General features: G+C 33.6%; 4 protein-coding genes across 4 annotated transcripts; 3 read left to right on the top strand and 1 right to left on the bottom strand.

The window, feature by feature from the left end:
- The first annotated feature begins 2,763 nt into the window (after positions 1-2,763).
- LOC130968601 (uncharacterized) lies at positions 2,764-10,873 on the top strand. The gene is made up of 8 exons (XM_057893958.1): positions 2,764-3,102; positions 3,282-3,412; positions 4,072-4,984; positions 5,439-5,530; positions 5,628-5,702; positions 9,527-9,588; positions 9,663-9,732; positions 10,044-10,873. The coding sequence occupies exons 1-8, from the start codon at positions 2,922-2,924 to the stop codon at positions 10,809-10,811; spliced, it is 2,292 nt and encodes a 763-aa protein (XP_057749941.1). The 5' UTR covers positions 2,764-2,921; the 3' UTR covers positions 10,812-10,873.
- Positions 10,874-12,599: 1,726 nt separating this feature from the next.
- Positions 12,600-15,475, top strand: LOC130968591 (transmembrane 9 superfamily member 11). The gene is made up of 2 exons (XM_057893945.1): positions 12,600-12,825; positions 13,059-15,475. Exon 2 carries the CDS (start codon positions 13,077-13,079, stop codon positions 15,063-15,065), a length of 1,989 nt encoding a protein of 662 aa, XP_057749928.1. The 5' UTR covers positions 12,600-12,825; positions 13,059-13,076; the 3' UTR covers positions 15,066-15,475.
- Positions 15,476-18,419: 2,944 nt separating this feature from the next.
- On the top strand, positions 18,420-21,754 carry LOC130968577 (sugar transport protein 7). The gene is made up of 4 exons (XM_057893927.1): positions 18,420-18,726; positions 19,369-19,688; positions 20,168-20,794; positions 21,118-21,754. The coding sequence occupies exons 1-4, from the start codon at positions 18,582-18,584 to the stop codon at positions 21,532-21,534; spliced, it is 1,509 nt and encodes a 502-aa protein (XP_057749910.1). The 5' UTR covers positions 18,420-18,581; the 3' UTR covers positions 21,535-21,754.
- LOC130968582 (uncharacterized) lies at positions 21,744-22,789 on the bottom strand. Its single transcript, XM_057893935.1, has one exon. The coding sequence runs from the start codon at positions 22,787-22,789 to the stop codon at positions 22,244-22,246; it is 546 nt and encodes a 181-aa protein (XP_057749918.1). The 3' UTR covers positions 21,744-22,243.
- Positions 22,790-24,912: the final 2,123 nt, after the last annotated feature.

The raw sequence follows: 24,912 nt of genomic DNA, 5'->3' as shown, positions 1-24,912 counted from the left end.
AAAGAATGTAATATATATGGAAAAGAATAAATAAATAATGAAAATATTAAACAATGTGAATAATTGATATATTAGATGTTTAATTTATCAGGTGTATGAATGGTTATTTTAATATTAAGATTTAGGTGAATAATTTGGAGATATAGTATGTTTTACTTGAATGAGGCCAATTTTAAAGTTCATAAACAAATTATTAGTTATCTAATATAACTCTATATATATAGTTGAAGAAAAAAATTGAAATGGTAGAAAAACAATACCTATATGCAGTGGCAGAGCTTGAAACAAAATTTTGAGAGGGTCAAATAGAAGATAATTGTCAAGATGTATGTGATATGGACCCATTTAAGATAAGCTCGTCTAACTTTATCTCTCTGATTTATGTGATATTACCAAATTTGAAACCGGTTTTCAAGGGTCTCGTTCCAAAGAATTAAGGTCAAACTCATCAGATGCAATTCTTTGAACTCTTGGAGGTTGTATCTCACTTTTTTCGTGATTCATTAAAGTAGAAGAACTATCTACATATATTGATATTGAAAAAGTTATATGTTCTCCTTCTCGAATATTAGCCTTCTTCTTAAAAAATACACTAATTCTTTGATTTTTCATGATTATTTTATATAAAATTTTGAATATATATACTGTAAATATGTAAAAAAAAAGTTAGAATGACAAATATTAAAATTTATAATATTTATTGAATTTTTTTAATCAATTTATACAAATACAATAATATCAACACTTACTAAATATTCTAATATTTTTTATCATATAAAAAATTAAATTAAATAAATAGTAAAATATAAAATAATATTAAATTACATAAATAAAAAATACCTAATTTTTTATATTTGAACTCAAAGGTAGAGAGAGTGTCGCTTATTGAATAAAGAGTTGCGAAATACGAATACACTCAGTTCAATTCAAATCCAACATGTTTTGAATATTTAAAAATCCAATATATTTTGAATATTTAAAACTAAAAATTATTGTGCAATAAAAATAAGAAATGAAAATTAAACTTTAATATTTTAAATCATAGCAAAATATTTAAGTCAATTGAACTAATTTTTTATTTTTTCAAAAAATATTACTAATTGTTTTACCAAAAGTTTGGGGCATAGTCCATTGTCTTAACTAACCTCCGTTATACTCTAGTAAATTAACAGTATAAATTAAAGTAGCACCCATGATTTTGGACTCAATAGCCTTTAATTTACTCAAGTTTATTGTTATTGCTTCTTGTTGAGGAAGTAAAGAAGATTGGTTTGACGAGGGGCAAGAAGAATAATACACGTTAAGTTAAAATGAAGAAAAATGGAGGGAATGCACTACTTGTAGCTAAAATATACCAAATTTGTCCCCTAATTCAACATCTTTCACCTGAAAAATTGGATGGCTTAATGGAATGAGGAAGAAGCGCATTGCACATGGCAGCTAAATGTGATAACTTATTAGGCTGGTGATAGACATAACTATATATGGAGGATTTAGAAGAAGCCAGGAAAATTTGTGCACGTTGTGTTATTATTTTCTTAGAGATTAATAATCTAAATGGCATGAGAATCTGTCACACCTACCAACCATTTACAAGTCACAATTGTTTGTAACGTAGAGAGCATTCCAGCAATTAGTATTATTTTACATACAAATGCTATATACATTTATATAGTTGTTATATATATAATATATAATCATGAAAATTTATTGTGTACTCTAAGAACAAATGAGCATTCTTAGTATACATTAGGGTAAAGTACTAAATTAGTCCTCTACGTTTGGGCGTAATTTTATTTTAGTCCTTCAGGTTTAAAGTGTCATATTTGAATCCAAAAAAGTTTAATTTAGTCCCACTGCGAGGTCAAAGATAAATAATTAATGAAATATCCTACATGACAACAGTATAAGAACAAAGTCGATAATTTGAAGAATAAGTATAAGCTCTAGAGGCACAAAATCAACCGTGAATGCATTAATACATGTATTTAACATTTTTTTTAGTTTTATAGAAAATATTTCATTTTAATTATAAGAAAAATGATAAATAAATGTATTGATGCATCTAGATTGATTTTGTGCCTCTAGAACTTGTACTTATTCTCTAGATTATCGACCTTATTCTTATACTATTGTCATATAGAAAATTTCGCTAATTATTTATCTTTGACCTCCGGTGGGACTAAATTGAAGCTAATTGAAACTTTTTTGAATTTAAATAAGACATTTTAAACCTTAAAGACCAAAATAGAAATATGCCCAAATATAGGGACCAATTTAGTACTTTACCCTATATATTATTTACATTATTAGTTTGTGGTTAGTTTCTATTTTATTAATATTTTTAAATTTTAAATTAAAAATAATACTAAATCTATAATATTGATATAAAAGACCATTAAACAAACACATTGACTTGCTCTCATAAAACTTAAGAATTTTCTCTAAATTCTTTTCTACTTTTTGGTCAGAGGATAATTTTGGTTTTGGTCATGCTCTATATATATTAGTGATTGAGAATTGTTTCTTAGTTCGATTAGGCCTTCTTTTTTTTCAGTTATTATAATATGGGCCTCTAGATAGGGCTATTTCTGAAACTGGGCCTCGCGTCCAAGTAAAACTGGGCCTAGGTTTTGAACCCAACTTCGATGAGATCTATTATATGAGAGGGCATATCTAATTGGAAGGTTAGGAATATCCTTTCGGATCGGGTCGGGTCAAATCGGGAAATTTGGGCGGGTAGATCTCACGTTCGATGGTGTTGCTGCATCTGTCCCGAGACGTATTCAACCACGTTTACTCCTCCTCTTGCTTTCTTCACCGCCATTCACAGCCCCTAAACACAATCCTAACATTTCGTTTTTCACTTTTTTGAACTCAAAGCATAGCAAAACAAATCAAAGCTGAAAGAAGAAGAAGGCATGGGAGGTGGAAGCAGAAATGGTGGTGGCGGTGGAAGAAGAAGATCCAACAACAACAATAGCGGCAGCAACACCAAGCACAAAAGCCATAAAAGAGGTTCAGCTGTTAAAGCTTCACTCTTTATCGAAGGGGGTTTCTTGTCCGATTGGAGTTCCCCACCTTCTTCTGCCCGCAATTCAGGTTCCCTCTTTATTCGAAAGTTTGAACGAAAACAAACAGTGACATTCTTTATTTATTTATTTATTTACTGGAGTTAATAACATATTAACATGAGCAATTACACCGATTGATGGATAACTGATATGTGGAACCCTCTGTTGTGGGTGAAGAGGAATGATTTTGGGTGGAATCGGTTGCAGGTAGAAATGGTGGTTCCAACACCAAATCTGGGAGCCGAAATAGAACAGAAGCTTCCTCTGCTTCCAAAATTGGATATGCAAACTATGCAGGAGCTGCCATTGGCTACAATTATCCTTCATCTGATGTTCAGGTTTGTCATGCTCTACAAAGCTCTTGCCTTTATGCTACATTAAATGTTTATTAGCCACGCTTATCATCTTTGATCTTTCAAGAGTTTAAATGTCAAAAAGTGCAGGAATAACAACTGATGTGAATTTAGTAAGCATACATTACTGTTTGATCTTTAATTTTTTTTTCCTTTATCAAATCCATAGTAGAAAACAATCTATATGTTGCCAGCTGAATAGGAATTTTATTGTTTACAAGTACCTTAGGTAGATGGGCTTTTGTGGAGTCATTTGTATTTCCACTTCTGCAATTATGTTTTTAGCTGTCCCCCACCTTCAATCTAATTATGCATGCCGGCAGGACACTAATTCAGGTTTTGAATAGTTTTCCTCATATAATGTTACTCAAAGCTTTAATAGTTCTTCACAATCATCTGACTTAGGCGATAAAGTAAAGTTTCTTTGATACAGTAAGAAAGCAAGCTCAGATAGCTAATTCAAGCACTGAAGTATCCTGGAAAAAGTTAATCTCCGAATCTACAAGTTGATAAATGGTTGCAAATTATATTACTTATCTATGTATGGCACATGTCTCACTTTAAATATGAATGTAATTTTCTAAGATCTGATGAACATGTCAATAGTTTCCTGAAAGTAACTTCCATTGTTGGTATACTACCAGGAGGTATCAAATGATGAGAATGGCACTGAAGATAATAATTTACATCAGCTACAATCATTTACCTTTGTGGATGCCAATCAGAATCAAGTTATTGCTCATCTAGACCGAACACCTCCTTCAAAACCCCAGAATGTGGAATATGCTTATAGCTATGGTGCAGATTTTGTTTTGGGTGACACCTCTCATAGAGGGTTAGGGTTCCCCGCTCAGAATTCCAAACCTCCAACTGATGTTGGCACATCCTCCAAACAAATGCCAGCTTCAGTTTTAAATTCGTCATCCTTTGGTTCTGACGATGTTATTTACCATGAGCTAAATACTCAGATGACAGAAAACTCTCCATCAAAAGCTTCTGCTGAGAGAAATTCTGGATTTCTGGCAATTGGAGGCCTTAAGTTATACACTGAGGACATCTCTGACAATGGAAGTGATGAAGATAATGATGAAGAGTTATCAGACCAGGACAGCTCTGAATCTTCTGAGATGGAAGAATTAGTTGAATCCTCTGAAAGCAGTGATTCTGAGGACTCTTCTGATAATAATTCAGACATTGATGAAGAGGTTGCAGAAGATTACTTGGAAGGAGTTGGCGGCAGCGACAACATCCTGGATGCCAAATGGTTGCTTAAACCTGTTTTGAATGAATCTGAGGATGATAGTTCTTCTAGCAGTTGCTATGATGAGGCTTTGCAGAAGATGGGTGGAATTGCCCTTCAAGAAGCTTCTATGGAGTATGGAATGCATGTCAAACCATGGAAGAAAAGATCTGCACATCATGGGCCTGTAGATTTGGACAACTTAATGCTGATAAAGGATCCAAGAACAGCTTCTGGTAGAAAGAAACATGCTTCTCGGCTACCCCACTCTTGGCCTTCACAGGCCCAAAAGAGTAAAGCTTCCAAGAGAATCCATGGTATCACTTTTCTGCGCCACCTCTATCAAGTTTCAGATGATATTCTTTTAATTTAAGCTTTTAATGTAAAGTAAATCTCTTCTATTGTTGCATTTACATTCTACTTTTTCAACATCTAAAACATTGGGTTTCTCGGTCATATTGTTGTACACCTGAATCTCATTGCATTAGTATGTTGAATTACCTGCTTTTTAAATCAGTGATTTGAATTTTGGAATATATGATGAGATTGTTGATTAACAAATCTAAAACTTGTGTGCTTGACATACATATACATTGTCGTATTTGAGTTTGATGCTTGAGCTATGGAATTTTATTAATACTATGACAGATTGCTTGGAAGTGGTTTTTTATTTTTTATTTTTTTAATAGCTAAGTTAGTGGAAGACTTTCAGTATGATGACATATTGATTTATTACAGTCATTTTCTTTTGCTAATGCACATTCCTTACAGGTGAGAAAAAGAAACTTCGCAAAGAAAGGATTGCTGCCAAGCGTAGGAGCAGAATGTTGCTCCGTGGAGTTGACCTTGAGAAAATTAATTCGGTACGGAATAAAAAAATTAAATGATTTTCATGTTAAATCATATCTTAGTATATCAGTGTGTTAACCCTTTTTTGTTTTTTGTGTGTGTGGATTCCAGAAATTAGAACAGATTGTGTTGGAGGAAGTGGATATGTTCTCTTTTCAACCTATGCATTCTCGGGATTGTGCACAGGTAATGCACCTTTCCTGTTGGTTTCCTTATACTGGTCTTTCCAATGCGTGCCCTAAATTATATGACCTAATAGCATTGTTATTAAGATGAAGACCAGGAATTATGGATCACTAGAGAAGGATGCACGGGTATGATAAGTTTAATGAAAAATATTTAATATTAAAATATTATTAGATTAAGTAGTTAATATAAACTTTTTATATTAAATTAAATTATAAGAATAAAAATGTTATTTTACTTTTTAGAAAAAATGCAAGAATATATAAAATAAAATAAAAAATATGATTTAATTACAATAAATACATTATAGTATAATTATATAATGAAGTTGTGAACAAAATAATTTAATATTAAAGTCCCATATAAAAAAAAGTTTATGAATCAACAACACAAACACTAAAAAATCTAAAGCTAAGATACAATCCAGTTTGCATTACAATAATAAACTTGATTTTTATTTTTTTCAAATCTTGAAAACTATACAAAATAATTCCATAATTTTCATTATTTTTTAATTTTCACATTTGTTCCAAAACTCTTATGTACCAAATTCATTGTTCTTTTTTAATTTTTCTCCTTTTTAAGGAAAAAAAATACTTTTGAAAGCTTCAATATCAAAAACTGAAATGCTGAAAAACAGTTGCAAGTAAAAATGAATAAAAATAAACAATTAGATTCAACCAAACAAAATTGCTATAACATAAAAATGATTATCCTTCCTTGATCCTCAATATGACTACTTGGACATAAAAATATGAGATTAATTTTCATCAATTTTTTCCTTCAAAAATTTCTCACACATCAAGACAACATTATTATCAAGACCAATGATTTTTCATAATGAGAATGGTTAAGTCAAAACTTAATATGATATAAACCAAAATTGAATCATATGAGAAGTTGAGAAATATTCCATCCATAATGCAACACTATCCGATTTTTGTCTTCTCTCACCCTATGTCAATCAAGCTAATAGGGTCTGTTTTTTCCGAAAATTAACTTCCTATTATTAGTTACTATTTTTTTTTCATTGAAAAAAGGTCTAAAACCATGGATTCAAAGCACTTGCCAAAAGGTACGCACAGAGTGAAAAGTAATTTCACAAACTGATATGTGCATAACAACTTTCATTCCAAAAGCCGCAAGATACCAAAATTATTATAAAAGATTGACATGAGTATCATACCAGAAGGAAGGTGAGAATGAAATTTGAGTTTGTGATTTATATAAGAACATATAAATTATGTTTACCAACTACCGTATTCCATAAAGAAAAGGATTTAACCATCGGGCTTCATTACTTCAAAGAAACATGTTTATAGTTTGTCCAATGGCCACAACAAAAAATCGTTTCATTGGTGTCTACTACTGCAAAAAAAACTCTTAACAGTAAATTGAAAATTAGTCTAAATAAATTAGCAACTGAAAATATAAATTAATAGCTAACAATAACCAGAATATTGTGCACTTAAAAAGCCTGTTTCTTCTGTTAACCTTCCACTCTTAGGGTTTGTGGTGCTTCAGTCATAAATTACCAAGATATGTCATATTTACTTCCCATCAAAAGCATAAGAAAAAGAAAAATTTGTAAGTTGTTGAGAGGATCTGCTTTCCCAGATATTACCTTGATAACCTCCTGTGATTGTAAGAATACTCAAATTAGTCATATTATGGAAACCTGAAAGAAATATGGTTGAATAACATACTGCTCAAGGATTTCCCCAATAATAGTAAAAAGTCTAGAGGCTGAGCCCAAATGAGCATCACAGAAATTGAAGGAAGTCCGAAGACTCTGAAAAATGTAAATCTGCAAGAGAGGTTATGAAGTCATTGACTCCTCAAGTTGTATTCTGTTAATAGTTTCTTCCATATTTTATATTCTATTGTAACAATATTAATTCAAAATAAGATGCACCCAATATTAAGCACAGAAAGAAGAACATAATCATATAGTTAATTAAACAAAAAGCTCTAAATAGAGCAGAATCTAATTCAAAGGTAGAAAACAAAAGCTCTAAATAGAGCAGTTAATTAAACACGCTTGAATAGCAAATATACTGATGATCCTATCAATTACTACGGACAAAGCCCTGCTCTAAACCCTGAAAACCAAATTTAAAGGCAATTCAAAACAGAATTAAATAGGTAAAATGTACATAATTACAAACCACCTTGAAAACTGAAAATATTTTAGGGTGAATGCCTGACCCATGATACCAAGTAACAGCTTTCATCTAAATTTAATATATTTCCCTAAGTAAATAAATAAATAACATTCTAAGCATTGATGGGGAAATGTCAAGACCAATATGTGATGTCCATTCTTTGAAAGTGTCTCACTATTAATAATAGAACCACATCAGTGAGAGAATAGAAGAAGGAACTACTAACAGAAATATGAAATTTTTAAAGTAAGCTTTGAAGGTAATAAAGCTTAAATCTTGGTGGTATCCCATAATTTGTTCCACAATTTTTTTCTAATGGATCGTGGGGGAAAAAAGAAATTAACCCTATTTTAGAAGGGAAAAGACTCAAAAATCGAGAATTGAAACTAACCAGCCTGAAGACTGAAGAACATAGCCAAACTTGAGAGGAAGGAAGAGAGATAAGGTAATAATAAGCAGAAGAATAATAATAAGCAAAAGCAAAGAACAAATTTAAGCAATTGAACAAAAAGAGAACTGATAAAAACACAATAGAGTGGGTGGATGCAAACCTTCCACAGTAGCTACACAGCAACAACTTCTTTTGCCTTAGTTCTTAAATTACTCTGAAAATACAAAAGCCAGGACATCAAATACTAAAGGAAAAATGAATACTTCATGCTGCATTACTTTGAAATCTGATTTGGTTTTGTATATTGGATGTAAATTGAATATAAGAGGGAAAGAGGTTAATGAAGTTTAAGCGAAATGCAAATAGAATCCCGGCAAGAACAATGAGGTTCTGGATTTTCTGCATCAACAGCTCCACACCAGACAAAGACGCCTCTGCACAACAACAATAACATTTCAAATCTTACTGAAATTAGAAGGTGAAGAAGGTGAAGGAGAAGAACCGAAGAAGAGGAGGAAGAGATAAAACTGAAAACAAAGAATGGAGAGAATTCCCTTTTTTTATTTTGATTTTGAATTCAAAATATGAATGTTGAAATTTCAGGTTGTGTACATGTAAAGCAAATGGAAAAAAGAGGATAAAAAACTCAGGCACAATGTTCAGAAGGGTAGTGAAAATGTGGAATGAGGATGGTTTGATAATGGGGTGTTATTGTAATAAAGATCATATATAAAAAATTTGAAAAAAATCTTGAGGATGGCATGTGGAATTCCACTAACGCATAAACCTTCTTTTAAAGGATTGTTATAGGATTATATCTTGTGTGACTTTCTTGTAGTGCTTGGTACATCTTAGCTGGAATTTTTCGTTAAAAGATTTGGGGACTGTAAGAAGAATAATTAAGTGGTTCCACACTTGAATCATGATTATTGTTACTGCTTTTGGGAATTCATTATAGTGACATAAGAAGTTTGGAACTTTCGATTAGTTAGGAGTTTGGCATGGAAAAATTGATGAAGTCATGATCTCCTGTCAAATACAAATATTTCTGCCTTTTAAGGATTCATTTGTTACTTTGCCACACTGATGGTTGTCTGAGAATGTATTCTTGCTTGAATAAAACATGTATAGTTCTTGATTTTTAAATCCATATGTTTGCAATGGACCTACAGTTGGCCTTTAGTGTTGTGTGATATGACTTTTCATTGTTTCTCTTGATACTTATTGCTCCTGACTCCTGTGTTGCTCTATTTTCTCAATGATTAAAGGTGCAACGGTTAGCATCAATCTATCAGCTGCGGAGTAGCAGCCAGGGTTCTGGGAAAAAAAGGTGACAGTGATGTTCCCATATTTATACAATGAAATCTGCATATTAACATAAATAGTCTGGATTTGTGGTTTCAGATTTGTGACGGTGATGCGAACACAGTCGACATCCATGCCATCTTCAACTGGAAGACAGCGCCTGGAAAAGGTTCTGTAATGTTACTGATTATATCATGAAATTTATTATATATGCATTGTATTTCCCAATGTGGGACTTACGCTTTTCCTCCTCCTTTCAAGCCTGTCATTAAGATGCCGAGTGGCCCATCCTCCTCTCATTTTTCTGCCACTCTTGCTGCATAATAGGATTGATACTTAGAAAGATTAGAGAGAAGCTTTTGATCTTTTCAATCATTGGACAGTATTTTCAAGAAAAACAGATTTTTTAATTCACAATATTACATATTTGGAATTAATTTTGATTTCTTTAGTTGAGATTGACTTCTGTATGTACTTCAGCTGATGGGAGTTGATGACGAAGATGCCGATTTTGCTGTCACTGACTATACAAATAACAAGTCTGCAAGTGGAGATAGAAGACTAGGAAAGAAAAATGCTAAAAGGAATGATATCAGATTGCAAGGATTTCAATCTGCTCAGAACAACTCATCCAAGTCCTCTGCCAACCGAGGAAGCGGAAAAATGAAGGACAAGAAGGGCAGTAGGGAAAGGGGTTCCTATGCTAATCAACCTGTCTCGTTTGTGTCAAGTGGTGCAATCCATTCAGAAGCGATGCAGGTTACAGCTGTTAGCTCTGAAGAGACTGATGGTACTTCCAAGAAGGGCGTCATCACCAGCTCTGTTAACGTAGGTTCTTTCGAGGCTCACACTACCGGTTTTGGTTCCAAAATGATGGCAAAAATGGGATATACCGAGGGTGGCGGATTGGGTAAAAATGGTCAAGGTATGGCACAACCCATAGAGGTTATCCAAAGGCCTAAATCACTCGGTTTGGGTGTGGAGTTCTCCAGCAACCCCGCCGAGGTGGCAGCCGCTGCTGAGCCATCTAGGAGCAAGTCTTCAAGAATCGGCACCAAGCCATCAAGGAACAGGTCTTCAAGCATTGGTGTCTTTGAGAAGCATACCAAAGGCTTTGGGTCAAAAATGATGGCAAAGATGGGCTTCATTGAAGGCATGGGATTAGGTAGAGAATCACAAGGTATTACTGCCCCACTGGGTGCTGTTAGGCTACCAAAGTCCCGAGGGCTAGGTGCCACCAAAACTTAATTTTTATTTTTTATTGTCATTTGTTTTCTATGTTCCTATCTAAATTGTATATTAGCCTTAAACTTATGATTTAAAAGCTTTACTATTTTCTGGAACGGAATGGAATAACGATTATAAATTAGAACCTGGTTATACATTGATGGATTAGTTTCTTCATTCATTTAATTTGATCCTTTTTCTATCCATTTGATGAGGACATATTTCTTTATTCAGTTGAGATAAATAACATCATAAATCATAATCATCAGACCCATTGAGATCCTGAAGTAGGAAGAATCTAGGATCCAACTCGAGGAAAATGTGAGTTGGTGAGATCACATCGTTTCTCGATTCATGAAAGCTATGAGTCACCAAGAAAATTATATGCCAATTAAGACATTCTCTTACAAACCTTTAATTCATTGATGATTTGGTTAATCTCTCATTATCATACAGTCTGTAATGTCCTGCAACAACTCGACTCAAACCTCTCTGATTCACTTTGATTATAGTTTGTTCTATATGATACACACGACACAATATGTATTTGATACGAGTGACTAATTTTTAGTGTATATGTAGCATGATCGATATTTTAAACTACTTTAATAATCTTAGCAAACATTTTTAAAATATTCATGCACAAAATCTTTATTTTATACTAGTAAATTGGTCAATAAGAAAAGGTAGATTAGATCTGAGCTGGTTCTCCTTTTATTGGTGTAGAAGCAATATATAATTATATATTATATATTTGTATCACATTTTCACATATACTAAAGTCCAAACTCGCACTTATTTCCAATTCCATGTTCGTGTTCTGGTATTATGCCATTTAGATCTAAAATTCTAAACTAAAACAGCATGCCGAAGAATGCCAACCCTTTACTTTAGTGTCACTTTAAATACAAAACACAAAAGTTACATATAACTTACTGTTACTTCTGCGTCACTTTAGATATGAAATTCAATATGCATGCTCTAAATGAGAATTCAAAACTTCATAAACTACACTTAATTACATGATTAGCCATTGAAAACCGTTGACATAATAAAACTAACATGGCGAAAATGAATGATGATCATTTTTATAAAAACAAAAAAAATAAAAATATCAAGTCACTTGGGGTGTTTGCTTTTATGGTCAAACATACATTAAAAAAGGAAGTACAAATAACTTAACTTTGTGGAAAAGTACACTAAATAACTCACTTTATTCACGGTGAAATAAATGTGGACCAAACAAGCTACTAATAAATAATAATTCCTAGCCATGGTTGAGGTTGAAGCAATAAGGCATGAAGATTAAAGAAAAAAGTAGTATTAAATAACGTCGGTGACAAAAATATACAGTTTTTACAATCAAGTCTGGCTAACATGCATTGGAACGACAACGAGAAAAATGTCGTTTTGTAAGTGAAATGGACTCAATGTTTTGGTTTTTCCCTTCTACTAAGTGAACTATCAACTATGTGTTATTTTTAATTTTTGTTTTTTTTTTATATGACCATGTGATAAAATAAATAAATAAACCGACAAAACCGTGATAAGAGTCACTAGTCTAGAGCAATGGAATATTCTCATATATGAAAATTCCACAAATTTTTACTATACGTTGAAATTTTTTTTTTTTATAAAAATAGAATGACTGGAATTTAATTATGAATTTAAATTTAGCTTAATAATAATATTATTTTATTGCTTACTTCATTACAAAATCAATGTTATATTGACCAAAAGAAACAAATTAAATTAAATTTAAAGACTTCAATTTCAATCACACCAAAACTTCTAAAATAAATAAAGGATAGAATGGTCATTTTGAGAGGAGCATGAGTCCTGACGAGAGAGCAGTGAAACTGTGAAAGAGAAGCTCCCTGGAATGAGAAGCAACCATATAAATGTGCAGAGTCGCCAACTTCAACGCCTTCCTTAAATCGTCTCGCGTTTCTTCCTCGCTCCAATTTCTAGATTCTCTTCGTCTCGAAGATCTCGTTTCATGTTTTGAAACTCAGATCTTCTCGTTACCTATCAGGTGAGTGAGAAATTCTCATCACACCCTTCTTCATTGCGCTTATTCCATTTCAAATTGGCCGTTTATTTCTATTTACATTTCGTCTTTTGGATTGTGTAGCTAGCTAGTATATATGCTTTGCATCTGCATTTGCATTCACACTGTACTGAGAATCTAGTTAGAAAATACAACTTGATATTTTGTGCTTTTTATTTTGGTTTTTCAATTGACATTTCCCCCATGGGGTCTTTCAGATCTGACACAAATTTCTAATGAGTCGTCCAAAAATGGAGTCTTTTCGTGAATTTAGTTTGTGGGTATTGGCTTTCTGCTTGGTATTCCAATTGGGGTATGGATTCTACCTCCCTGGGAGTTATCCACACAAGTATGGTGTAGGTGATGAGTTGTCGGTTAAGGTGAATTCTCTTACTTCAATTGATACAGAGATGCCCTTTAGCTATTACAGCTTGCCATTTTGCAAGCCTGAGGGTGGTGTCAAGGATAGTGCTGAGAATCTCGGTGAGCTCCTCATGGGGGATCGGATCGAAAACTCGCCTTATAAGTTCAAGATGTACACCAATGAGTCTGAGATTTTCCTGTGTCAGGTTGATAAGTTGTCTGATGAGCAGTTCAAGATCTTGACAAAGAGGATTGATGAAATGTATCAGGTGAATCTGATACTTGATAACTTGCCTGCTATCAGGTTTACAAAGAAGGATGAGTACTTTTTGAGGTGGACTGGGTACCCTGTTGGTATCAAGATTCAGAATGTGTATTATCTGTTTAACCATCTCAAGTTCAATGTTCTTGTCCATAAGTATGAGGAACCTAATGTCGCTCGTGTCATGGGGACGGGCGATGCGGCCGAGATGATCCCGCCAGTGGGTAAGGAGGGATCTGACAAGCCTGGATACATGGTTGTTGGGTTTGAGGTGATACCTTGCAGCATTATGCATAATGCTGATTCAGTTAAGAACTTGAAGATGTATGGCAAGTATCCATCACCTGTCAAGTGTGATCCGGCCACTGTGGGTATGCCTATCAAGGAAGGGCAGCCAGTTGCGTTTACTTATGAGGTTACCTTTGAGGAAAGTGACATCAAGTGGCCGTCTAGATGGGATGCCTACTTGAAGATGGAGGGAGCCAAAGTGCACTGGTTCTCTATCCTCAATTCGCTTATGGTGATCACTTTCCTTGCTGGTATTGTTCTTGTGATCTTCCTGAGGACTGTTAGGAGGGATCTGACCCGATATGAGGAGTTGGATAAGGAGGCCCAAGCACAGATGAATGAGGAGTTATCCGGTTGGAAGCTTGTTGTGGGGGATGTGTTTCGTGCTCCATCGAATCCTGCTTTGTTGTGTATAATGGTTGGGGATGGAGTTCAGATTCTTGGGATGGCTGTTGTGACAATATTGTTTGCTGCACTTGGATTCATGTCACCAGCTTCTCGTGGAACACTTATCACAGGTATGATATTTTTCTACCTGATACTTGGTATTGCTGCTGGTTATGTTGCAGTTCGGCTATGGAGGACAATTGGCTGCGGCGATCAGAAGGGCTGGGCTTCAGTTGCTTTTAAGGCCGCATGTTTCTTCCCCGGTATTGCATTTTTTATCCTCACAATCTTGAACTTCCTGTTGTGGGGAAGCCACAGCACTGGAGCCATTCCATTTTCACTATATGTTATACTGCTCTTGCTTTGGTTTTGCATTTCTGTCCCCCTCAGCCTTGTTGGTGGGTACTTTGGGGCAAGGGCACCTCACCTTGAGTACCCGGTTCGAACCAATCAAATTCCACGAGAAATTCCCCAGCAGAGGTACCCATCATGGCTTTTGGTTCTCGGCGCGGGCACCCTTCCATTTGGCACCCTCTTTATTGAGCTATTCTTCATCATGTCCAGTATCTGGATGGGACGTGTTTACTATGTCTTTGGCTTCCTCTTCATTGTTTTGATCCTTTTGGTGGTTGTTTGTGCCGAGGTTTCACTTGTTCTAACCTACATGCACCTCTGTGTGGAGGACTGGAAGTGGTGGTGGAAGTCATTCTTCGCCTCTGGTTCCGTTGCCATTTACATCTTTTTGTACTCCATAAACTATCTCGTATTTGATCTCAAGAGTTTGAGTGGACCTGTATCAGCAACCCTTTACTTGGGGTATTCACTCCTCATGGTTCTGGCAATCATGTTCACCACAGGAACAGTTGGGTTCCTCTCTTCGTTCTGGTTTGTGTATTACTTGTTCTCTTCGGTCAAGTTGGATTGAAGACCTTAACACAAGGTTCAAAGTTTAGCTCTGCAGAGAAGAGTTATCCTTGACAATGTTCAGTTTATATGTTACTTTATTTCAGTTCATTTTGTTAGGGAAATTAGTATATTTTTACAACGGAATAATTTTATCAAGTTTTGCCTAATTCATTGTTAGATATTATATCAATGCATGATAAGTTTCTTTCCATTCAGAAGTATATACTACTATACTTTGATTGTTGAGGTTGGGGATGTAATTCTGATTTTTTACTTTTTATTTTTGATATGGGGCTCACAATGGTGTTTTTTCGGATTATGTGCTGCTGGGATGTTAATCTCAAATGTGATACCATTTGATTTGAGATACAAAAATCGGACTCCCAGATCCTAGAAGGTGCAGAAATCGGACCTGGGTCTTTTGATGTCTGAAATTAGGGAGATTTCTGAAATTGGACTTTTTTATTTGTTTCAAAAAAAAAAAATTAACAATTTGAAATATCTCCAATTTTGGTTTTTCTCACAATTTTAAAAAAATACCAAAAATTATAATATTAGAGTAAACTCATCTCACCTCCATAAAGAGAAAAATTAGCCTCTTCATGCCTAGCATGCAAAATTACAATACTGTTTTATTCACACGATTGGTTTGCATTTACATTACTGTTCTCGATTAAAATATTAGTTAACCGTTGAGTTTGACAGTTTATAATAACTAATAAGTCTACTTTATTAAATCTTGAGTTTGACAGTTTATAATAAGTCTACTTTATTAAATCATTCATCAACACGTCAGCAATACTATATTTTGGCCTAATTTTGATTTCCTTCTACCTTCAATACGGTGTGCTCATAAAGTCTTGTATCACATTTAATGCTTGCTGTACTCTTTAGTTCTTGACTTCTTGGAGTCTTCTGGGCATTACTTATTAATGTTGTTTCTAATGGCATAAGTTTTGTTTTGTATGCTCTCAATGCATAAAATGCATTGGTTGGTACTTGGTACTTGGTACTTGGTAGGTTTAGAGTGTGTTGTTTTCCTTTCCCAATCAGTTTTCATTTTTGGCAATCTTAACCCACCATAATAAAAAGGATGTGATAAACCTACCACGAAAAACTGTTATGCACATGCTAAGCATGTCACCGCCAATCTAGTAACGTACGAATTTAATGTGGAAGCCGGATAAAGACGTCTAAAACGTACATTTTTTAGTAATTAAAATTTAATACATATAATCGATTAAATCTATTGATCGAAAATATTTTCGATCAAGAGATGAGTCGGATCGAAGTGAATCAACTATGATTTTTCGAAAAGACACGTGCAAAAGTATGAGTTTGAAAGTAGTCAACATTGATTTGGGTTTTGATCATTTTGTTGATCGAGTGAAGCTAAATCGAATAGGAGATTCGATTTGGAAAATCGAGTAAAGTCTTCGAAGAGTTGGTCGAATAATAGTGGAAGCGGGAGTAGTTACCAAGAGATTGTATTTAAAATTTGTAATTTTTATTTAATTGTAATTAATGGTGGTTTAATTGACCGTTATGTAAGATAGCCTATCAATACTAGTAAATGTTAGGAAATAAGGGTTGAAACTTTTACTCAAAAAATAACACTCTAGCACTCTCACATCCCACAGAATTTCTGAGTTTGCATTCGAGTTACATTTTTTTGTAGGGTTCCTTCCACCTTCTTCTTCTTTCTTTCAATTTATTTTTTATGTACACTTAACATTTCAATTAATCCTATTTACTAAGTGTTCTTCACTTTCTCTGTTTAATTTATCCTTCTCCACTTTATCATTTATGTTAGAGTCCTTTTATTTAATTAAAGGTACTTTTATTGTTTTATTTTAATTTTGATGCAAACCTTTTTATTTACCATGTATTTAGTTTTCAAAAACTTTAATTTTTATGTTTCGTTTATTAATTTATAAATTTTTTTATTTTTATTATCAACATTTGTCTAATCGAAAGACGCTTTGATACACTTCTAGAAAACTGTTACTCGCACAGAGGAGTAGGTTTCGCTCCCAGACCATTAGATATCGAAAAATGAACAAAACAAAACAAAACCGTATTATTTTTGTCAAAATTAGGTCAGACAAATTAATTTGACCGAAAAAATAGTGAATTAAATCTTAAATTGATCTAAATTAATATTATTTTTTTATTAAAAAATAATTATAATATCTTTATTATAGAAAATGATTAAAATACTCCTATTATATATATTACTTTTAAAAATTTTAAATTCTAATTCTTTATTTTTCTGCCGTCATAGGATTAGGATTTAGAATTTTCAAAATTAATATATATATATATATATATATATATATATATATATATATATATAATTTTTAGTTATTTTCTATAATAAGGATATTATAGTTATTTTTTATAAAAAATAATATTAATTTATACTAATTTAAGATTTGATTCACTAATTTTTTACTCAAATTAATTTGTCTAGCCTAATTTTAACAAAAATAATACGATTTAATTAATTATATTTTAAATTTTAATTATTAAAAAATATTTTTAAAAAAGATGTTTTAAATGTCTTTATCTAAATAATTCATTTAATTTAGATAGCGTTAGGTAAAAAACAAAAGCAGGTACAATGACCTGTTAAAAAAGAAAAACCGTATATTCTTAATTCTATTTTGGGTTAAGCACTATCCCTTGCAATTGCATCCTCAACAAACTTAGAAATTAGAATCTATACAAAGCTACTGTTCTAGTATATACACATAAGAAAAGTGGCCTTTAGATTAATAGATTCTGATTCAGATTAAAAGTAGCCAAATCGACAACGTTATCAAAATGAGAGAATTTGATACGTGCAGGGAAAATGAGAGAATTCATCAGGAAAGTCCATAAATTTAATATTTGATGACTAGATGTATTGATGAACTTGTTGAATACAAAAGGAAAAAGAGAAATGGAATCTTTTAGAATTCTTAAAATAAGAAAATATATGAACAATAAAAAATATTTCCTTAAAACAAAAACCAAATAACTAAGCATAAAATTATGCTATCTTGTTTATTACCTTTAAAACACACATTTTTTTGAAGAATATTACATTTTTTTTTTAGGAGTCTCGTTGTGCATAATATAAATTAAATAAAACTTTAGAAAGTTATTTTTCAATTAACATAGTAACTTTTTTGTTTGAATTTAAAAATTTTAATTGAAAATAATAATGTTTGAATATTATTTACTATAACAGGACAGTTTTGTTTGGCTTCAACCACTTAATCAAAGAAGATTTTATTACAACAAAATATCGGTCATCGAAAGCACAGCATCTTTTCACACAAGTCAACGAGTTAATAACTTAGCATAACTCAATTAATGATTTCGCAATCAAAATAGTTGTCTTTGTTGGATAAAACTCTTTGGTTCTTATCTACAGGAATTTCCTTATTTTATAAAATTCAAGCAGCATGAGTATGAAAGACCTTCATTCATTGAAAAAAAGTATTGTTCATTTCTCTCTGAGAGAAGAAGACTCAAGAGAGGTGAAGAAATGGCAGGTGGATCTTTTGCAACAGATTCTGTGGCTAAGGAGAGGGCACAACAATATAAGGGAAGGGTCACACTTTATGTCATCATAACATGCATTGTTGCTGCCACTGGAGGCTCTCTCTTTGGCTATGATATTGGAATTTCAGGTTCTTCCATAATCAAAATCTAAATAATAGTTCTCATCATTTCATAGTTTTAATCGCCCTTAGGTTCAGTTTCTTCTAGAATCCATTATCTAAATCAAAATTTAGATACTTTTTCCTTTTTCACCACATGGGGACATCAAATTTATGCTGCTGAAATGAGATTGTACCTTGCAGACTCAAGATTGCAAAAAATTTCATGTGGTTCTCTATCTGCACTCTTGATTATTATTATTTTTCTAATAATTATCTAGGTTAGTGTATCAAAACATTAACTATCATCCAATATTTTCAAAAGACTAGATTTGTTTGACAAATTAATTCAATCATCAATTAGGCTCCGTTTCTATTTGACATGTAAGCAATTCTATCTACTTCTATTATCCAATTGAGAGAAGCAGAGAGAAAAAAATGTATGAAGAACTCTAACTAATGCATCTGAACAAATCAAGGCTTATGTAGAAATCATGACAGGCCAACACTGTTATGCTATTCCTTTGATAGCCATTTGGATTTTGGACCTGTAAAATATTTCCTTTCCCTCTTGAATGGTTCATATTCTTCATTTTACAAATTAGATTATGTAAATAAGCATGATTTTCAGTCACATATAAGAAGACTTCTCTGATGCATGCTGGTTAACAGGAGGAGTTACTTCTATGGATGACTTTCTTCAGAAATTCTTCCCTGATGTATACAAGCAGAAAATGCACGCACACGAAAACAACTACTGCAAGTTTAACAGTCAGGCGCTTGCTGCATTTACCTCTTCTCTGTACATTGCTGGTTTAGTTGCATCCTTGATAGCATCTCCGGTTACTAGGAAGTATGGACGCCGTATGAGCATCATTTGTGGCGGTATGAGCTTTCTCGTTGGATCAGCTTTAAATGCTGCAGCTGCTAATCTGGTAATGCTTATCATAGGCCGGATTATGCTTGGTGTTGGCATTGGATTTGGAAATCAGGTAGTAAAATTATTCAACTTGTGAATTGTGATTGATTCTTGATTTCTTGTGCAAATACTAGCTTTGTTGAATTACATCATTGGGGTGCTTAGAAAACAGCAACCATATGATTCCAATTCAAAGCAAGCTTTAGCAAATACCAACATAAAATGGCTTTGAAAAGTGGGTAAGTTTAAATATTAATTATCTTAATCTCTATGAAAGTCTATGAAAAGTTCATGGAAGAGAGTTAGCGTGATGGAACATGAGTAATGACATAACATTCTAAACATGTTCCTAACACTCTCTTAAGTACTTCGAGTGTCATCAAATCTTAAATCAACCAATTCTTCCACTGTTTAGTAATTAGGAGGATGTTTAAGAGAATAAACCATTTACTAATAGAACATATAATGGTTATCGAAATTGTTTCTGAATTAGAAGATAATATTGTATCTTAGGGCTTACATTACATTGTCTATCTTCCTGGTATTTCGAAGGCTGTTCCACTTTATTTGTCAGAGATGGCGCCAACCCATCTTCGAGGAGGCCTTAACATGATGTTTCAAGTAGCAACCACTTTTGGGATTTTCACAGCCAATATGGTCAATTATGGAACACAGAATATTAAACCATGGGGGTGGAGGCTATCTCTCGGCCTGGCTGCAGTACCAGCACTTTTGATGACTGGGGGAGGTATATGTCTTCCGGACACTCCAAACAGCTTAGTAAATAGAGGATTGACAGAAAAAGCAAGGAAGCTACTTGAAAAGATCAGAGGAACAAATGATGTTGATGCAGAGTTCCAAGATATGGTCGATGCTAGCGAGTTGGCGAGCTCAATAAAGCACCCCTTCAGGAACATCCTTGAAAAGAGATACAGGCCAGAGTTGGTAATGGCAATCTTCATGCCTACATTCCAGATCCTAACTGGCATTAACTCCATTCTATTTTATGCTCCAGTGCTATTTCAAACCATGGGGTTTGGCAGAGCAGCATCTCTCTACTCCTCAGCCTTGACAGGAGGAGTTCTTGCTTCTTCAACATTCATATCAATAGCAACAGTGGATAGACTTGGGAGGAGACCCCTACTCATCAGTGGTGGAATACAAATGATTACATGTCAGGTAATCAAATATCTGTCTAGTCTAAATTTCCATTATGCTCTCAATGAAACTAGGATACAGTTCGTTAAAGTGCAGGTTGCAGTCTATATAACAAAGTGCAATATCTAAATTCTAAACCATCAATGAAAAGATCAATAGTTGCAAATTCTATTGGTAGTTATAAATGTAGTTTTATTACATGATCCAGAGAACTAACAATAGCAGCTGAAACGATGCATTATTCAAGTAGTTAACATAGCAGCATATACTTGATAACGGTATCGCAAAGTGATGATCATAACAAATGTTTTACTTGAGTATACTTCGATTTTTCACATGAGCAGGTTATAGTTGCCATAATCTTGGGGGTCAAGTTTGGAGACAACAGAGAACTGTCCAAAGGCTTCTCAATATTAGTTGTAGTTGTGATCTGCTTGTTTGTTCTGGCATTCGGATGGTCATGGGGCCCACTTGGGTGGACAGTCCCAAGCGAGATATTTCCATTGGAGATCCGATCAGCAGGGCAGAGCATCACAGTTTCTGTGAACCTTCTCTTCACATTCATAATTGCTCAGGCATTTCTGTCCCTCCTCTGTTCATTCAAGTTCGGGATCTTCCTGTTCTTTGCTGGCTGGATTACCATTATGACCTTATTTGTCTCTGTGTTCCTACCTGAAACCAAGGGCATCCCCATTGAAGAGATGACATTCATGTGGAGAAGACACTGGTTCTGGAAAAGGGTCCTGCCTGCTGCAGCGTAAATATGACCATTTCTTTCAAACCAACGAAACTTACTATTTACAGTGATGTAAACAAGTTAAGTGCAAAACTAGAGCGCTATTTAGTTGAACAAAAAAGGCGAAATCGCGAAGTGGTAGATTAGTGAAAATGCTTGATTTCTTGGCCGAGTCGCAAAATAAACATTCGAATTCTACCATAAAAATTGGAATCAGAATAACAACGCTCTGCAGAATGCAAGGAGATTTTATTGAATTACACTATGAAATTCTATAGCTACATAGGTAATAATAGAAGGAGAACAACACAATACAACCAACCTCCTAGCATTTTTGAAGAAGAAAAAAAAGAGGAAGAAAACGAACACACAGGTAGGGACAACCTAAATCCAAATTCTAGATCAGACGCACATTACGATACTATAGGAATGTACAAGAGAATCATACTTTCGTTCAACCCTTGCAAATTCAACTTGTAGAACTAACACTAGCTAATTGACTAATCATCTATGAATATCATCATCGAACATTTCCTTTCAATCCCTATGATAGGTAACCTTCGCTTTGCTTTGCTTTTAACACTTTCTTCATTTCCTCGCCCTCAACGGCTTGTCCTCTTGAAAAAATAAAGGAAGCGCGTCGAGACATCTACGCAGGAAGAAAAGTAAAACCAAACTGCAAACAAACAACTAATCCACCGAGTACAGCACCGCATCGCAGATCCTATCTTTGATTATTCCAGATCAAGGCCAAGCAACCGCCTTAGATCGCTCGTGGCGGCACCGTTCTTCCCTAAAAATGCGGGAACCGGAACGGAGCTCGGAGGCGGAGACGCAACAAACGCCGATCCGGCGTAGATCACATCCTTCGGAACCGGAACCATAATCTGCCTCTGCACCATAACCGGATCCGGACCTAACCGATTTGTGGATCCTAACAACAGATCCAAATTATCAACGCTCTTAGCCCGAGCCTCTATGTGTCTATTCTCCGGGGTCCATTTCTCGCCTCTCTTGAGGATCTTGACTTGGCCAGATACAAGGCTCGCGGCGGCCGGAACTTTCTTTGCCGGTCGATCACCAGACCGGTGGCGAATGGTGTGATGGTTGTTCACCGGACTTCGCTTCCGGCGGCGGTTCCGGTGAGAGGAGAAATTGACGTTAGGGTTAGGGTTGTTAGAACATCTTGGAGATCTAACGTGTGAGGTGGCAAGGGCCAAAGCGTCGTTGCGAAATCGCCCTTGAAGGCAATCGTGGGAACGAAGAATTGCTGTTCCCATTTCCAACAGAATGGAGAGAGAAAGAATGAAGAGAAAATGAAAATGAAAATAGTTTGTACGGAATTAGTTAGCGATAGCAAAACGGGAGTTTCTATTATGAGAAGGGTGGAAACGGAATTCGGAGTATTTATAGGGGAGATAACGAAACTGTTTATTCGCATTTGCATGAACCGAGGCAACCGACCTTGCTGGCGGGGTGTGGTGGGTTTGCTTGGGTGTTTGGCAATTTGACAGGTTCAATGTTTTATTAACGGGCTTGTTCTTTAGCTCAAATTACCATCCTACCCTGTTCCTGACCCAATTTATGGACACGTGTCAAGAATATGAGCAAGGACGGTTAGGCGGTTCGGGTAAAGGGTTATCCTTTGCGTGGGAACGTGGACAACAAACAGCTGTGTTTATCTTCTTTTACGTGTTTTTCTACTGGGCCTCTTAATCCTTTTCTTTACAGTATCAAAAATATACTGAAGCCCATTTCTCATTCATTTCGGCTGCTTAAAGAAATAAACAATTCCCAATCCAAAAAAAAAAAGAGAAATTAACAATTTGTTAAAAATGGAGAGACAAATTTGTCTTCCTCTATCTTTTTCCTTTTGTTATAAAAAATTCTATTTAAACACCCAAATCCTACACAAACATAATAACTACACTCATGACCTATTTATTATTATTATTATTATTATCATCTCCAATTCTCTCTCTATAGTCTATATATATTAATAAATATATATATTAAAGAAAAGTAATGTCATTAATTAATTAATTGCACTGGATTCGCTTCATACATTAAAGAAAAGTAATGGATTGATTGAGACATGATTCCTTTGCAAAATGAGTCGTCTGTGTATAGTGTATATATATACTTGAGGAAATAAGTTCCGTAAGAACTAAGAAGATTGCTTAAGAACGAAGATTTGATTATATATAGTCGTATGATATAAATTGACCGATCACATATAATGCAGGAAGTCTTAATAGCTTTTAAAAAAGAAGGGGAAAAATAAATTGGACGAGAAATATTTGATGCTTTACCTGTACATATTTTTTTTATTAAATAGATTAGACAATTTTTATTTTTAATCATTATAAATTTATCCATATTATATACACGTACAATATTTAATAATTTCATTCACTATTTAGCCTAGCTAAATTTCAAACCCAAACATATACATCTCTTTACTATTCAATAATATAATAATTAGGAGATTAGCAATAGTAAAAATAGAATTAATTAGAATAATAAATATTCATATCTTGATTTACATAATATAAATCTAACCCGCTTCATTTTTGTCATGCAAATTACGTTTAATATTGAATTTGTAAAAATCAACTTAATAGCATCAAATTTATTATAAAATATCTAGTTCATCTGAATCAGATCGTGTCGATTCTTAAAATTTATAGCCGATTCGATTTAGAGAAAACAAACTTAACACTTTTTTTTTCATTATATAAGAGAAATAACCATCTATAATTTTTAAGAGTCATCTTTAAAATGACCAAATACTAATCCTAAATTATTTTATAAATATTTTGTCATGTAGATATTTTTCATCTAAATTTACTAAAATTTTGGCTAACATAAGTAGTTTGTAGGTATTTTTACTGGTTAAACAAGGACGACGGACAAAATATTACACTGATACACAAATAAAAAATCTTGTACAAAAATATTTGAACCTCACGTCTATATCTAAATTTATCTTAATTTTAAAGAACACTTTACAACAATAAATAATCATTAAAAGAATTAGAATACTAAATACTTTTCTTTTAATAAGTAATTTTGAGTTAAAATTTTTGGAATTGAAAATAATCATATTTCTTTTCATATAGGGTATAAATTGATAAATATGAAGCACAACATCTTATTACCACATACAGAAATAAACTATATTAAAAAATGTATAGAAACAGGGGATCTACATAAATTTTATTTTCATTCACTGAAAAAAATGTATAAAATAGTTCTATAACGTTTATTTATCTGATAGACCATTTTTTATGGTAAATTTTTCTATAAATTGTTCAAAATGTTCGACTGTAATCATAAAAGCTAGTTGGTTAATTCAAAATAGTGAACTATTCAACAAATATGAAATTCTACATAAAATATA

Source organism: Arachis stenosperma, chromosome 1 (genome assembly GCF_014773155.1).
Source record: "Arachis stenosperma cultivar V10309 chromosome 1, arast.V10309.gnm1.PFL2, whole genome shotgun sequence".
NCBI classification, from domain to species: Eukaryota; Viridiplantae; Streptophyta; class Magnoliopsida; order Fabales; family Fabaceae; genus Arachis; species Arachis stenosperma.
Note: the sequence above shows the minus strand (reverse complement) of the source record. Positions and strands in the feature narration are given on the sequence as shown.

Coding starts and splice junctions, on each gene's coding strand:
- LOC130968577 (XM_057893927.1), top strand. CDS start 18,582: ATGGCAGGTGGATCTTTTGCAACAGATTCTGTGGCTAAGGAGAGGGCA. Junction 19,689..20,167: donor GCATTGGATTTGGAAATCAG/GTAGTAAAATTA, acceptor GGTATTTCGAAG/GCTGTTCCACTTTATTTGTC. Junction 20,795..21,117: donor TACAAATGATTACATGTCAG/GTAATCAAATAT, acceptor TCACATGAGCAG/GTTATAGTTGCCATAATCTT.
- LOC130968582 (XM_057893935.1), bottom strand. CDS start 22,789: ATGGGAACAGCAATTCTTCGTTCCCACGATTGCCTTCAAGGGCGATTT.
- LOC130968601 (XM_057893958.1), top strand. CDS start 2,922: ATGGGAGGTGGAAGCAGAAATGGTGGTGGCGGTGGAAGAAGAAGATCC. Junction 3,103..3,281: donor TTCTTCTGCCCGCAATTCAG/GTTCCCTCTTTA, acceptor AATCGGTTGCAG/GTAGAAATGGTGGTTCCAAC. Junction 9,589..9,662: donor CAGGGTTCTGGGAAAAAAAG/GTGACAGTGATG, acceptor TTGTGGTTTCAG/ATTTGTGACGGTGATGCGAA.
- LOC130968591 (XM_057893945.1), top strand. CDS start 13,077: ATGAGTCGTCCAAAAATGGAGTCTTTTCGTGAATTTAGTTTGTGGGTA.